The sequence below is a fragment of the Nestor notabilis genome, unplaced genomic scaffold (genome assembly GCF_000696875.1).
Source record: "Nestor notabilis isolate BGI_N333 unplaced genomic scaffold, ASM69687v1 scaffold9389, whole genome shotgun sequence".
Taxonomy (NCBI): domain Eukaryota; kingdom Metazoa; phylum Chordata; class Aves; order Psittaciformes; family Psittacidae; genus Nestor; species Nestor notabilis.
The window spans coordinates 43,165-60,336 of NW_009945008.1; the positions used below are offsets into that span (position 1 = coordinate 43,165).

The following is a 17,172-nucleotide window of genomic DNA, read 5'->3' on the forward strand; positions in this document are numbered from 1 at the left end:
TTTAAATTTGTGGATTCTGGCCATAACTCCAAAATTAAACATTATTTTAAAAGCTCATATATGTGCTTTTTTCCCTGCCTGGAATGACGTATAATTTTCAATTTTTCTGCTATTGGGGGTGTTTTATATTGTTTCTATAATGACCAATAATAGCATTTGTTCCCACCACTCTAATAGGAATTCTGTTCCAGAAGCCTTACCAACTTGATGATTAAAAAAAAAGAAAAAAAATTATCCACCTATTTTCTCCCCACTTGATCTTAGACTAAAATAAACTTTCAGGTTTTTCAGATCGTCTTGTTCTTTGCTGCATACTGCTCTGCTGTTTTTACAGAGAGCAATCTTGTTTCTTCTTAGTTTCTGATTTGCTAAACAAAATGTGCTAAGCTTTTTAGTGTCCTTTGTGTCTGCCAGAAGCTTAAGTCCTCTACTTTCTTACCAGTTCTTTTTCTGCTCTTCTTATAGACTTAACCAAAATCATGTGCAGTACTTTGGATGAAATCTCACTGCATTGTAGCACTGTTATATCACAGCATCCTGGTCACAAGCTGCCTCCCTATTACACCTCTTTGGATTTTTCACAGCTTTATTGTACTGGCAGTTCAGTCCATCTGTAATGAGCTTGTACAGCCAGCAGGTCCTTCACTTTCCGAGTTTTTTCCAAATGATGAGCTGCTACTTTATAGTAGAAAGATGCATGGTTTTAATTAATTGGTCCCCACATGCATGGCTTTACATTTTGTACTGCTGAATTTCATCCAATTTTTATTATAGCAGTCATCAAGGTCCTCCAGTTCCTCTTGTATATTATGTCAATCCTTTTCTGTTTCGATGGTGCCTCCTTATTTTTTTCCATTATCACGCTCTTATTTTTGTGCCAGAGTCATTCATGAAGATATTAAAGAGGTCAGTTGCTGGGAACTCCACTAGTAGGTTTTCCACATGCCTCCCTTTTCAACACACTCCATTCTATCTTCTCTTTCATGAAACCCTTGCTCATTTAAAAGACTAGCTGCACTTGTTTACTGTGCAGTATTGTTAAATTAATACTTCTGCTAAATCCCTGATAGGTGGAATGTACTGGGTCTTTTCTGTAGAAAATCATGTAGGTTCCCTAGCAAGAATATGTATCTTAGGTACAGTTCACTTCTGGGAGATCCATGATTTATCGTAATTTTGCCTCTGTATTTCTGTTTCTTTCATTTCCACACTTTCTTCAAAACTGGAACCGAAGTCTTATATTCTGAAAATTGAAGCAGTGGGTCAATAGTTGCTTGGATGACTATTTTCCTTCTTCTTCAATATGTTTTGGGGTTTTTTGCTGTTTTTCAGTCATAGCAGTACAACCCATGTCTCGACCACTCAACTGCACGTAAATGTTGTTACACTAATTACCAGACTGGTGGTTTCATGGCCATTTTTTATTATGTTCTGATTGCTTCACTCCTGTAGCTTGACTGTTTTAGGGTCTTTTCCGGCTCATTCTCGGTGTGGCTGAAAGTGGCCAGTTCAAGTTCTATTAGTCACCCTGTTTCCTTTTTCTGCACTTTTCTTGCTGTTGCTGTCATTGTCCCCAGTGAAAACCATTTTCGGAAAATTTAGTTCTGGCAAGACATCTGGTACTTCTAGCTCTTAATGTATCTTCCTGAGCAAATCTGTCTGTTTTCACCTTTGTCCTTGTCCTAGTCATTCTTTGCTTTTAGTATCTTTGCAGTTTCTTATGATTCTAATACACAATGACCTTACCTTACTTTTACCTTAATTTGTACCTCTTTCTGCAGAATACCTACCATTTAATACCATACATGAAGCAGGGTCGTTTGCACTGTGTTTCTGTTAGACATAAACTGCATATTACAGCTCTACCACAGAAGCTGAAAATACCTTCATCTCTTGTCATGAGTTTTGCCCTTCGCATAAAAATATGCCACTCACTTCTTCCAGGCAGCATCTCCAAGGGCATCTCATTAATGGTTAATGACTATGGAAACAAGAAATAAATAAGATACCTCTGTTTAGCCAGCCTATTTTTGATTTACTTGTGGTTCCCACCTCCCCTTCTTGTCTGTTGAATTGTCCCTATTAAACGTGAAGATAAGCATGTGGTTGCTTGGCAGATTTGGCTGGGTATGATGCTAGGTTGTAGGAGATCTAGGCATGATCCAATCCCCTAGATTTTCCCCCTTCAGGCACGAATGCTGTAGAGTGTGCCCATCTTTTGACAGCAGTCTCTGCTAATGCCTTGGAAGGCTCCAGTTTGTCTCGCATTGTCTCAGATGTTTGGCTAGGAAAATGCCATAGTACTTAACTGTAATTTCATGGAGTATAACTGAGATGGTTGTCTAGGATCCCTTTGCCGTCAGTGGAAAACGGTAGGTAACTGTTGGTTGTCCTGGATGTCTGCCTACATGTCATTGCATAGATACCTTAGCACTTGTTCTGCTTGCCCTCTGTACGGGAGATCTAGACAGCCAGTGTGGAATCAAAGTGAATTGCATACAGAAGACTAGTGATGTGGTGTCTCAAAAAATAAGCACTGTGCTACGTTTTGTCACTGATAATGCCTGCTTCCTGTATGTTGCATCAGAAGGACTTTTGGTAGATCTACATCAGCTCCCTGATCTTAGTTAAATACAAATATAATAAAGGAAACTAGGTTTAAAAAGGGAAGTCTGGAATTAGATGAAAATGTGGATTTAAATTGCTGAATCGAGGAACAGAAATTGTTGCCTCACTTTTTAGGAATGTTATGCAAGTAGCAGTACTCACTGAATGAGTATAGCAGTGCTCAGAACCCATTTTGAATTATTTCAGTGTGCTGTATGCATTGTATGGAAGCTAGATGAATGAAGTGTAGCTTAATATTTATAAATGACATATTGCTGTGTTGTTACTGAAGTGGGTGCTGCTATAATTTTGTTCGATTTGAGTTTCAAGTGAACAGTTCAATTTATCTTGTTTTCCCTCAAGTCAAAAACCAGGTAATTATTTCTCTGTTTCTAGTACGAAGTAACGGTTAGATTAATTTATAAGGTTACATTTTTCCTATCAAGCCATTGCATGGTGACTAAAATGTAAAGGAAGAATAAACCTGTGCTAAATTTGTATGGAATATTTTGACCTAGGTCCTATACATCAACAAGAATAATTAATAACTATACCATTGTATATCTTGATTGGGTGAATCCTTATTTTAATTAATATCTTTCTGACTTAAGAAATAGTTTAATGGGCATTTCTTAGGTTGGGCTTTTTAGTGCCTGTTTTTGTCCTTATTTTTGCTTTTGTTACAAAAAAAGAAACTTAGGCTTTGCTTCCTTTAAAACCCATTAACTTTGAAGAAAATAACAATGATGTTGACAAATCTCACAGCAGAAATCTTGTAGCTGAAGTAAGTGATTGGTCACATAGCATAGAACCTTATGGGACTTAAAAACCCACTTTTTCCTTCAGAGTGGCATTAACCACTTTGTATTAGCCTTTGTATGTCGAAGGAAGCTGCATGTTTGGAATTGTGAGACTCCATAGGAAATCGTTTTGCTAATGACCACGTATATGCAAACTCAAAAGTATATTATTCAGGAGGCTTTGTGTTTATTTACTTTTTTGTTTTTAGTGTTCAGTTTTATATAGATTAGTCTGATGGAGGATAATCTCTACTTACTGTCTTTAAGAACAAAAGAAGTGCTGGAAATAATACTTCAAAAGAAACCTGGCGAATGTTCAGTAGTTTTAGCTATTAACAGAAAGCCTCTAGAAAGTCGAGTTACTTCGAGTTGCTGGAACTCTTAAGTGGTGTTTTCAAGTACTTCTGGAAGTGTCTAGCATGGTGTGGATTTGGGCTGTTTAGTGCTATTTGGAAATGTTCTCATATATCCCATTTTCACCCAAAATAGGAACTTTAGTGCAACTGTGTAACAATGTATAGAAGTTAAAAGTTGGCCTGTTAGAGAGAGCAACTAGGAGGAAATGTTCTTGGAACATGTGTTGTGTTGAGATGCTCAGTGATTTAGTAATAGAGAAATGTTCTTGGCGTAAGGAGTTTTATGGGGACAACAGTTGGGCAGTGTGTACAGTGTATAGCCCCTTGGAAAAGCATGAGATACTGCCTGAGAGATTACCTCGAATATTCATGCCAGCTGCACAGATATTTGGAAATCCAACTGTCCAGAATGTGATGCATCATATGTATATCATGTATGGGTTGCAAGAGAGTTTAAAAATGTGTTTATCACAGAATTGGTAGAAAAAATCAGCCTGTGGCAATACAGAATATTCACATAGCACACATGAAGGTTACAGCTGCTTTGATTGGTGTACCATCCTTTCCCAAAATTTCCATGTTGGACTGCATTTGGTTTTTCCCTTTTGGAAGACAAATAGAATTTAAGTCTGCTTTTCAGTTTGTACGTAAGAATATGGGTCAAAGCATTAATAATTCAACATAGAATTAACAGTTGATCAAAACTGCTGAATATTAACTATCACAACCTGTGTTGAATCTCCAAAAAACCCAACATATGCTTGTGTGTTAGCAAACTGGGGCACAGATGCATAATATTCAAGCAGGGAGTCTTGAGCTAGATAGAAACTTGGCAGTGTCAGGTAATTGCTTGAGTCTTACCCTAGTGCTATATCATCTTACCAGGTATGTAGCCATGTCATGTATTTGTCAAATTAATGTTATATTTATGGAGCTGCTAAAGTGATTGCTTGAAAAAATTCAAATAACTTCCCTGATACATTGTTTCTTTGTTACTCAATTTCTCTGCTTATCATAGACTCATAGAATAGCTAAAGTTGGAAAGGACCTTAAGATCATCTAGTTCCAACCGCCCTGCTTAAAACATTTTCTGTATCAATTAGTAAATTACTTTACTGGGCACACCATTAACTTGAAAAACAATGTTGTTGACTATAGTAAAAAAGAAGTTAATTTAGCACCCTCATTTTTTCTAACCTGTCACATCAAAACATGTCTGGAATACGACAATTTGTTAAATTGTCTGCTATATCATATATGCCGGGTGGACTGCGTCAATTTTGGTTCAGAAATTGCTGCCTGTTACTGTAATAATCCAAAGCTTATTATCTATTCTTTATGTTTTTAAGATGTTAATAGTGCAAGCAGTATGTCATTTTGGGGCTAGCCAGCAGGAAAGGTAGGGTCTCTGCAATATGAGGGTTTTCATTAAGTATACATCTTGTATGGCCCTATGAAAAGAGCCATGAGCCATGCCCTGTGCTGGAAAACAAAATAACTAAAAACTATAGGCCCTTTGAACTAGACCTGCAGGGAAAATGTCTTTCAGAGTTCAAAGCCTCTAATCCGTTTGACTCAGCTAACTTATAGAGGAAGGTCCTAAGTTGGGGTTGGCTTTTTTTTTTTTTTTTTTTTTTTGTTAGTTGGTTGGTTTTGGTTTGGTTTGAGGTTTTCTTGGTGGTGGGTTTTTGGTTGTGTTTTTTTTTTTTTTTTTTGTTTTGGTTTGGTTTTATTTAGTTTTATTTTCCCAAGTCAAACAACAACAGACAACAAGAAGGAAGAGAAGGAATTATTCTTCTCCATGGGTGTCCCAGCATCTTTGTTTTCTGTCAGTCTGTGCCTCTAGAAACATTTCAAACACACATCCTGAAACTATTTGGGTTTCTTACTCTAAGATATAAAGGAACGAGAGCAGGAAATGCTATGTCACTGACGTGAAACACATTATTTCTAGTGGGTGAACTAATTATTCCTAATTAGGTGAAATCCAATCTTGGGCATATTATTTTTATACTGTGCTTTTATATTGCTTGAAAAATAGCTTTATGTGCATATATAAATACACACTAATGCATAAAATCTTCAGTGGCTCTATATATCATTTGCTAGAAACTTTAGGGGATTATTATTTTTGGCTAAATAAAGCTGGAACTTGTAGAGAATTCAGAAAGTTGTATATTTTGAATTTAGTACCAGAAGGCCAAGAATGGTTCAAGACATTTTGATACGGATTAACAGCCACATTTGGAGAAGTCATGAGTAATTTGTGGTGTCTCAGTTATGATATTTAACTTTGTTTTTAAACCTCCCTATCTCTAAAATATTACTAAGTTGTTCTTAACTGGTATTCAGGGCTAGATAATAAACTTTGTAAAGCTGGATTTGAGTTTGTCAAGCTTAGCACTGTCTTTGTAGCACTTACGCTGAGGAAACTGATCTTCTCTATTTAATTTTTAAGGGAAATACATGCAGATGATGAATATTCTGAAACCAATTGCATTTGATGTGATCCACTTCATGTCCCAGCTCTTCGATTACTATTTGTATGCAGTCTATACGTTTTTTGGCCGAAATGACATGGTAGGTAGAAACATTAATTTCCAAGTTTCACTGTGCACACAGAATGAGAATACAGAGGAGATGGCTTTACCTAAAATACTACATAATATGTAATCCACAGAAAAATTAGTGGCAGCAGAATAGATTTGAATGCAGGAATACGGAAAGGCTGATGAGATCAGCAATAAGGGGAGTAAGTACTGGGAACATCATTATCGCTGGGATCTGAATCTTACTATGTTTTGAATATATTCTGTACTCTTTTTCCAGCAGTATTTTGAAAGGGAGGGGAGACAATGTAAAATACCTAAAAGCAGTGGCAGAAAGTGGGGAGCAAAGGAGCAGACTGCAGAAGGTTGATGGTTTGGAGCCTAGAGAGTATGAGGTGATTTAATTTTTCCATGTATTTTTCTCTAACTTAGATAAGAATAGCAAAAGGAAGAGGAGAAGAGGGCCATGAACATTAAGTAGTAACTCAGGTTTAAGAGGTTTGAAATATACTTTGTCAGATCTAGTATTCTTTCATCAAACTAATTGCATTAATGAAAACAAGGTATTTTTTGAGTGATCTAGTAGTTTAAATAAATGCTTGTTGGGAATGTCTGTACATAACATAGATCAACTTTCAACAGAATTGTCTTAAAGCATTATGAAAAGTTGCGTGTAAAAACGATCTTTTCTCTTGGCCCCTAAATTACTCCACAAGTAATAATAACGTGGGGTTCCAAATTTGTCATCATCTGTTGGCAAATTGTAATGGATTTTCAGACTCAACATATGGTTCTAAATGGTTTTGAGCTGTTCTCTTTGGCAGGACAAATATATTTGCAATTTGTTTGTGTTTAGAAGATGGGTATTTTTTTGTTTTGCTTTAGTTTTTGTTAAGATAATTGATTTCCATTGGCTTAGTCAGCTGCTCTGGTATTCACATGGGTTTGTATTTATTTTTATATTTTTGCACCTCCTGCTTTGTTTTTTTAAAGCCCATACCGAGTTCCTCACTCTCTGCTTCTAACAGAGAACAGCACAATGATAGGCAGGTAAACATTATAGCAGATGGGTGGTGATGTTTTTGTAGCGTGCCTAATTTTTGTTTTGACAGATGATTTTCCATGGGAAATGTAATGCTTACAAAGGGTCTCTGAATGTAATAATCCCTCTTGTAATGCTGCTTAAATGTCCTCACTCCCCATAGTGTTTATAAACCTTTAGAAAGTAGAGATGGGTGATGGTATGTGATCTGGACCACTGAGAGTGTTTCTGTTTTATTTTTATCTACAAAATACCATAAGATGGGATTCTTAAAAGTATGCTGGTAATGTAACTTCCTGAAATGGCTGAAATGCATCATGAAAATTGTGCTTATCTATCTCCTTCGTGTGAGTTAGTACACACATAAGGAGAGTGATTAATTGTACAGAGTTCATTGCCACTTCAGTGAAAACCAAGGATTAAAAATACACATGCTGAGTGCTGTGTCCAGCTATGATACGAGGTCATTGCTCTGTCCAGACCTCTTTAGAATCATTATCCTTTGTAGTCACTGTTTGGCTTTCTTCATGACCAAAAGTTGCACACCTTTGTAACCAGGATTGCTGTTTCAGAACCTTTACTTTGTGGGATACAAGTTAAGGCTGCTTTTCCTCCTTATTTCAAATTACGAAGCAACCTAACATGAAATGAAAAGGAATTGCCTATATTTAATATCTGCTTACCAAAGTATAAGGCATTCATAAACATGCCACCAACTAATCTTCCTTAGCAGAATAAATTTGAAGTGAGTTTTAATTTTTTTGACAAGACATTATGATAATTTGTAAACCAAAGGCCATTTAGCTATAAAGGGCTATGTAGAATTGGTGATGAGTTAAATTATTCTGAAAATTGTCTAATGCTCTGCTTATTAGCCTTAGTAGGCCATCAGTCTATGAAATTTAAATAGCTACCATTTTGCATATAGAAATAGCAAAAACTTTCATGAATCACAGCAGTAATACTGATGAGTGACATGTTCTGTGTGAAGTCATGAGGTTCTGTCCTTGTGGAAACAATCTTTTTTTGGGTTGCTTATTTTTTTTCCTCCCTCATATATATGGATGCACGGTTCTGACTTCCGGCTATAACTGGTTGCCTGGTAAATCTGGAGTTCCCCATATGTAATGTTTCATGGAAACTGAAGTTTGTTTCTGTTTTCAGATATGTTTCAAATGTGAAACTGCCATTTTTTAGAAAGAAAAGTATCATTATAGAATAAATAAGTGAAAGTTTTTGATAGCTATTGAAAGTTAGTGGTTGAAAGGCAGAAAGAGAAGGAATTAGTGGTGGACTGTGTGATGTGTAGTTTTGATGGTGCAGGTGCAAATTCTTAAAATGAAATTTAGTGGCTGAAACTTACAAATACATTTTTTTGATACATATATATTTTTCTTTTAAGCAGCATACTTTTTCTGTTTGGTCTTACCTTAGCAAGGAGAGTAGCCAGTCTTGAATTTGCAGTCCTTATGACCTTATCTTGAAAAAGTGCTATATGACATTAAGGGGGAAAAAAGATGATTTGGAGAACCATGGTTGTGTTTCTTAAAGGAGAAAAAAGTTATTTTCTTTTTCACCCATGTATCTGCAAAATAAAGGCAGTTCAGAACTTATATTTCTACAGTAAAATGTGAATAAAAATATAAATTAATTTTGTAAAAAAGCTTACTTCACCTGCAGAAAAACAAAGGTGTGAACACTTCTTTTTATCAAATGTAGACAGTAGACAGTGATTTATGATCAGGTTCCAGATTTCAGCAGAGTGTACTTCCAGTTGGAATTTGACTCAGATGTACATTTTTACTGAATATATAGGATGATTGAGGCAGATGGGCATCTTAAGACAGAAATGTTAGACGCACTACATGGGGACCGATGATTATACCATTTTGTATTTAGAAGGTGGGGGGAGGAGATGGCATGAACTCAAGCACTTCCTTCCCTGGTCTAGTGCACTGAAAGGAAAGGAAGGGAAGTCTAATAATACAATGTGCAACAGTGCTCCAATACTGTTCCGTAAATTGCCTTTTGGTGTGAATCACATACCAGAACTGTATTCAAATTCTTACATACTCTTGACACAACATGTGTTTCTGAGCTGTCCATTTCCACTTTCTTTGTTGTGTTAGTTTGTTCTTTGTTTTGGGGGTTTTTTAATTGAAAGTAGAAGATAAGTAGCTATAATAATTACGTGTGTCAGATCAGACCCTCAGCTGGTATAATTCATTGCATTTACCAGGAAATCAGTGTAGCTCTATTGATTTATCCCAGCTGAACATCTGCCCCATAATACTTCTGAGCAGTGAACACGAAGATGGCACATTTCTCAGGTAGATCTTTATACGCATTAATTAATAATGAATGTTTTATAAAGATCAGTTGATATAAGTTTGCATACGCAAGTTAGGTATTTAATAAAGAATTACAAGAAATGTTATAGCTTGAGAGAGGTCAAGGGCATCTGGCTTGGTTGTGGTGTGCCTGCAATTGTGGGGGCATTGTGGTGTGCTATTCTGCACTCATTGCCCAAATCTAGAGTCCTGCACCCAAATACAGTATTAGAACAATAAGGATACTGGTTGTTTATTGGTATGAATGGTAAGCTGTCATCTTCATGAAAGATACTCAAGTCATTCTTCACACCAGTGCAGTATTGAGTGCCGTGACCTCTGTTGATTTTCTTTTTATTTTGTATGGTTGTGATTATGTGCTAATTGTAGCCGGTCTTTACAAACCAAAGATCTGCTGTATCACTGCTGGATGCAGCAATTTAAACTGTAAGGTTTAAACCAATGAGTTTTCACAACTTAAATAGTATTTATTTCTTCTAGTTTGAATCAGCAGGACTGGGTCTCAGTAGTAGCAGATTACGTACCACACTGAACAGGATCCAGGAGAGTCTGATTGATCTGGTAAGTACCTGGATTTTGCTAATGGTCAGTGGAACAGATGTCTGTGTAGGAAATTAGGAATTGTGTTTTACCATGGTTTTCTGATTTTTAATTCTCTTCACATTCGGTGTATGTAATGAAAAAAGCTTAGTTTCATGGTGTATCATGATGTAGAAATCATTATTTTATGAAATCACTTGTTTCTAATATACAACAAAATTAGTTTAATAGCTTTTGCTAGCTGTAACAACAAAAAAATCTTATAATGTGTTACAGTTCATGTAATAGAGAGAGACATTCCAGTATTACCCTCATTAAATGAGATGTTTTATTAAAAAAACCAAAAAAAACCAAAAAACAAACCAACACACGATGACTCATTTTTCTTTGGTAAAATAATAGCAAAACAGTAAGCCATCCTGGGTATCATTTACTTTACAAGATAATAGAAGTAGTATACTGAGTCTTTTGTTAAGTCATTTCTGAACGATGGGGAACTTTCCCTGATGTATTTAGATTGTATCCCATTGGTCACTTCATGAGTTATTTTCAAAATATGAAAATTAAATATGGTGCTTATGTCACACTGGTAGCAGATTACTGTCCATGTCACATTACTACAGAGACTTCAGGTAGATTTTGTGGTTTCAACTGAGCAGCAGAGTTTATGAAGAAATATTGCCAAGAACTATGGAAAAAATAGAAATGTGAAGTTCTTTTTTTTTTTTTTTTTTTTACCTAAATATAAGCCTCTTGAAACATTATGAAGAAGTTTCCTAAGAATATCATAAATGCCTCCATAGTAGTTAATACCATGGATACTGAAGGAAGGATTTCTTTTCTAAGGCTTCTTTCGCAAAAAGAGGTAGAAGACACATGCTCTATTCTGACTTTCACAAGGATTTAGCACTCCACAGAGCTGTACTTTTTGTCTTTTTAATTCCTTGCAGTATTATGTAAAATCCTGAATTGTTCTTGCACAGAGGCATTTTACAGGATTTTCAGGCCATTTCTTATAGAGTCGGTAGAGGGAGCATAAGATAACGAATAATGCAGGCCTCTATAAAACAGAAGGCAGCTAGTCATACTGATACTCTTCTCAAAGGCAGTGTATTAAGAAAGAAAAATTACTTACGGGAAGCTCTTGCAAACAAGTCGGTTAAAGATTATGAAAAACCAGCAAGTTATGGAATTAATTCTCTTTAACTTACTTAGTAGTCACAGTTCCAGACAGTGCTTTACAGCCTTGATTTTTCTTTTTCTTATCAGTCAAAATAATTTTTAACAAATCTTTACTAGAAATAAACTGGAGAAATAACTGCATTTCTTCTTCTTCCTTAGTCATTTAACAATGCTGTTACAGATAATGTTAGTGTCAAATGAAATTAATAGCTATGTTCCAGGTATTCTTTGAATGGAGGAAGAAATCTTAACTAACTGCTATTAACTTAAATGCATTCCATGAGGTTTATTAATATTTTATGAACTTATGCTGGTCTAATACTATAAATGGTAATTTTTCAGGTTTTGATTCATGAGGAAGAAAAAGTCTTCTGGATATTTTTATTGTTTGCTTGTTTTTAAGAGTTTGTGTAAGTCAAGATTAATCTTTACTGTGTCATAAAATGGGTATTTCTCACGATTGCATAGACTGTTCTGGACTGCTCTCAAAATTCTTCTCTCTTATCTTAGATTATTGTAAATTGCTTTCTGAAAATATCCACGTCTCTGTTGTGTGGTTCAGTCTCATGGCTTGTTGCGGATTTGGGGGTTTTTGCATTGTCTTCATGGTAACTTTATTAAGGGCTATCATTTCTGCTGCATTTCAGTTCCTAATGGCAGTATCATTCAATATTTTATTTTCATAGAGATAGTCTGAATCTGATCGTTCTGAATCTGTAACTAAGATTCTGCCAGAATTGCGTGTAGATCATACAATGTTCCCCTAATATGCCTGTGAAGGTTGAGTTCTATCATCTGTGTCAAGACTCTTTGGTAATTCAGACTGACTGATTCCTAGCTTTTCTTTTGGACTTAGTCTGTTCCTTTTTTGAGATACAAGTGGATGTGTATTTTTGCTCTATATTTATTATTAAGAGGTAGAGTAATAATTGGAGGGTTTAGAAGCTATCTTCTCATTTTTGTAGACATTCTATATTTTCTGTTTGGGATTGAATTAATGTTCACTAGTTTATACCAGATACCTTTTTAAGATACTACTTTTTTTATTATTCAGCTGAATTTTAAGCTTCCTTTGTGAAGGAGAAAGCAAAGTGGAAGGGGCATTCCAGTTCTGGCAAAGTAAAGTTGAGCTGCATTTAACATTCTTTCTTGCATTTTTGTAGCATCTTCAGTATGAAGAATATGGAGGTCAATTGGAGGTATTCCGTGTAGCTCCTCATGGAGTTCTCTATTTTAAGTTTATACTTCCCTATTAGTGCAGTGCAAGAATCATAGAATAATTAGGGTTGGAAAGGACCTTAAGATCATCCAGTTCCAACCCCCCTGCCATGGACAGGGACACCTCACTCTAGACCACATTGCCCAAGACTCTGTCCAGTCTGGTCTTGAACACTGCCAAGGATAGAGCATTTACCACATCTTTGGACAGCCTGTTCCAGTGCCTCACCACCCTCACAGTAAAGAACTTCTTCCTTGTATCTAACCGGAAATCATCTGCTCCAAGTTAAAGAGCAGCATTAGAGCCTCTCTGCTAGAGTTGTTGTAGCAGCCTCCCCAATTGCTTGATCTGGTCCTGGCTGGTGGAGGCATCCCTTCCCCAGGAGGTCTGGTTCCTCAGGTTCCCTCTTCATAACCTTCTCTGAAGCCCCTCTCCACATCTGCTCCTTTCACACACAGATTCACATGCCTTAAATAAAAAAGCATACATATATTCTGCGCAATTCCTTTCCTTGACCATTATACTGGCAATTAGATTGCTGCCCGCAGGGTGTTCTCTAACACAGAGCTTCTTCAGTGTAGCTTTCTTGCTGATCCATCTAGGGAAGAAGTGTCTGCCCTTTTAATATATACTGTACTTACAGTATACTAACCATACTTGAGAAAGAAGTACTATCCTGGTTTTCGTTTAGACCACTGAGAGATAGAGTCAGGTTTCTGGCTCGGTGTCTGAGCAAAAAGGATGCAGCAATTTAAAGCGCTTTCTCTCCATCCATCTTCATGCATCGCATACTTCCTGCTTCTGCTGGAGGGTCTTTGTCCCCTCTAAGTAGTACTCAACTGTAGCTGAATCACTTCTCTGCTCTTCTGCAGTCTAATAGTGAAGCCAACCGTACTTCATAAACTGCAGCAAGTCCACCTGCAGTTTAGATTAATGTTTTAGACTGTGAACAGGAAATAGCTGAGATACAAACATGTGTTCGGTTGTGTTAACTTCACCATGGGGCAGTTGTGTGACACCACAGCTGTGGTACGTATTATTCATGTCTGTATGCTGCTTCTGCAGTGATATAATAGAAAACGTTATAGTAAACAATAAAGCCAAAACAATAAACAACCACCAAATGTTACCACTTCAGGTGGAAGTAAATGTGCCACTGCTACTTGTATTTCTGATACAATACCATGCTTGTAATTTGGGTATTTTTTTTAATGGATGTTTTGTATGATGTAATCAAAATCACAATGATGAAGAGACTTTATGATGACAATGATGAGAGGGCTTAACTCTTTACAAGGTTGAGCAAGCATGTTCTTTAGGCACCACTGCTTTAAATTTGCTTCCTATTTCAAACTGTTGTAAATTTTCCAATAACAAGGTTTTTTCCAGCGATGGCTTTTATTAATCTCTGCACTGCTAAAATGTGTGTGTGTATATATATATATATATAAAAATAGGTTTAGTTAAAAATAAATGAGAGGCGTACCAATTAGCTAAACTGTCTGTATTTGCTTTCTTGTAGCAATTTATACTTACGTAAACTAGAAATCTGCTAGGAGCTTTCAGTGATTAACCAGTTTTCTGTGTCTAAACTACTTGTCTTTGCCTTAACAAAACACTTGTAGGCTAACTCAGAAGGATAAAAAATACAAGCACTTTGAGTATTTGTATTAAGGGATGAAGTTTCATTTCTGAGAGGTAAAAGAACCATATGACTTTTAAAGATTCGTTTGCCTATGTTGTACTGAATTTCATACGTGTATCTGAACTTCATATTCAGGCCTTTCCACAGCTCATACAAAATAGCTTCAACACAGATTCTCCTATGCAGCAGCTTCAGACCTAATAATTTGGATCCAGAAATAGCACTCTACAAGCTGTGTTTCATTCATACCAGTAGGATGTATGAAAACAGAGAAAAGTGAAAAGGGGAGGAAGTGCTATTTTTTCAGCCTCACTATAGTGCTAAGGTGGGGTTTTGGTTAGGCAAAATACATCTAAACAAGTGCCTTTTTCTGAGCTGCCTGCATCTCCTCATTGACAGTTCTCCTGACTGGGGTATGTAGAGATACCTACACACATTTGGTCTTTGTAATTTCTAACAGGAATGTGTTTTTGCAACAGTAATGTTTGTATTAGTCTATTGACACCAGTAAGCCTCCAGGTAGGCAACAGGGTATCAATCAAATTTATGTGATCTAAGATAACTAGAGATTCAGAAGGGAAATTTCTACTTCTGTTTCCTTTCTGTATCTGTCTCTAAGCAGCTTCCTTATCTTCACAAAATGTAACGTAGTCATGGTACTGCCGTTACCTAGATGTTTGTGAATGTCCTGTATATGCAAATAGCTGCCTTGAGTGATACTGCTGCTTCCAGAAGTGAGATTTTTGGGGCAGATAACCATGGAATACTCATAAATATTTCATTGCAAACTGGATTGCTCAAGTAAAACTGAGATTTACAGTGAAGTTTGTCAGAGTTACAGTGCCTTACAGCAGTAGAAGATAAATCACTGCAGTAAAACAGTATAGAGGCATAGGAGTGCAATGTATAGAAGAGTAGGGGGAAGGAATCAGTGATATGAAGAAGTATTGGTTTATGTATTTTAGGTTCTGTCTTTGCTTTAGCTTTCAGGCTCTTTCCCCATGAAGTATGTATCTTTTGGCAGACAGTAGCTTAGAGATTGATGGTGCAGAAATGGAAAATGTAGATTTTTCAGCTGAACAAATAAGATAAGGATTGGGAGGAAAGATTTTTTTCTTCATGCCTGACTTTCCAACCAGTTTTGACTTTGACCTTTTGATGCTGTGGAACAGTACGGTTCAGTAACACTAATCCCAGTTCTGGAAACAAACAATTCAGTTTTACTTAAAATGTCACTGCACAGTCCTGTGGACATGTACCCTCTTATATCCTGGTTTGGCATACCAGTGGCAAGCTCTGGAGAGTCTAGGCTGTGGAATTCGTTACTCAACATGGCAGGATGCCGTTCCTATAGCTAAGCTCCTCACTGACATGGTAGCTGTGAGCTGTGATTCTTTGTGAGGTCTTGTTTAGCCAAAGACAATTTCTCCAACTTTTACAGTCCTTGCTTGGTCTCCTGCGCCTTCAAAGAAAAAAAAAAAAACAACCAAACCTGAAGAAAAGAAAAAAGGACGATTGTTTTTTGGTTTGGTTTTTTTTTTTTTCCCCTTTTTCTTTTTTCCTGGAAAGATCTGTACAACATACATAAGGAGAATATTTAAGGTGTTGTGTGAATTGCTTGTCAAGGGCAGAGAACTCCGTGTATACAAAAGAAAGTTCTGTCATGGCAAGCACTTTGAAAATATGTTAGGACTTCTGCAGCTGTTTTGCTTCCTCATGTTATTCATTTAAAGCTCGATACAACTTCTTGTTTGTTTGTTTGACTGTATTACCCAAGTAGACTGGAATGATTTAGTGAAGTTTTCCAGCTTATTTCCTTGAATAAATTTTCTGGGATTTGGCAATTGCTTTGTCTCTCCTTGGGCAATCATTGAGCCATGTCATTTTAGTCACTTCAGGTTCTTCTTGTTGAGCACCCAAAACTTGGGCTGATTCCTAATCCCAGAGAAGTTTAGGTGTCCGCAGGGTTACAGCTGAGCACCTGGGAATCATCATCAGCTCCTCCTGGAAATCTTTCTTTGGATAAGAAAAATGCTGCAGTAAAAATGTGTGTGAGTGGACCAGATTGGCTTACATGTGTTTGTAAGGTGGTGGTTCAGGTTCCCAAGGGTCTGGCAGTCAGCATGCTTTTGTGCAGAGGCTCATATTTTTTAAGGCATAGTTAATGACTTATTTCCCCAGTTGTCTATCAGCACGCAGTGATTCCTGATAGAGGCCTTAGGTAAGACAAGATAGTTAATAAATTTCCTAACTTTTGGTATTTTGTTTATGCAAAAAGTCTTCCGTTTAATTTTGAATGCTAAGAAATACATGAAATGCAAAGATTCCAGAAGTTTCTGCACAAATTTTATTGAATTCTGTTACTGAAATCAGTGGGACTGACCCAACTGAGGTTTTGAACATGCTTGTTTTGTGACAAAAAGGACATGGTCATTTGATTGTTTCTGTTAATGAAGGCTGGAGGAGAAAAACACATGCATCATTGAAGCCCTTTCAGAATGATCTTGTGCTTTTCTTGGGGATTGGCACACTGGCTATTTCTTTGGGCTTCCTTTTTGCTATCAACATACTTCTGCAGTGCCTGCTTTTTAGAACAGATTAGGAGAATGAAATACTAATACTGTGTTTGAACCAGAGTTTGACTCCCTGATTGAACCCTAGGATATCTTTGACTTAGTTAGTTGTCTCATGTACATTTTGTGTCTTCAGGTGTAATACGATTTCAGCACTTAAAAGGTTCACAAGATATTTACCTTCATGGGAAGCAGGCAGGTAGGAAAAAAAAAAGTTTAAAATGTATCTCAACATTGAAGTGACAAGCAACTTTGGAGTGCAATAAATACAAAGTTAAGTCTTTGTAATATTGGAGTTTTACATAATT

The 17,172-nt window shown here is 36.5% G+C and overlaps 1 protein-coding gene across 1 annotated transcript in view; it reads left to right on the forward strand.

Annotated features, from left to right (window-relative positions):
* CCDC132 (coiled-coil domain containing 132) overlaps positions 1-17,172 on the forward strand; it is a gene marked incomplete at its 5' end in the record, with an annotated part of 71,142 nt that overhangs the window by 41,971 nt on the left and 11,999 nt on the right. The window contains 2 exons of the mRNA XM_010022681.1: positions 6,222-6,343; positions 10,186-10,266. Of these exons, the coding sequence (XP_010020983.1) occupies positions 6,222-6,343; positions 10,186-10,266 (203 nt within the window). The remainder of the gene's footprint in view (positions 1-6,221; positions 6,344-10,185; positions 10,267-17,172) is intronic.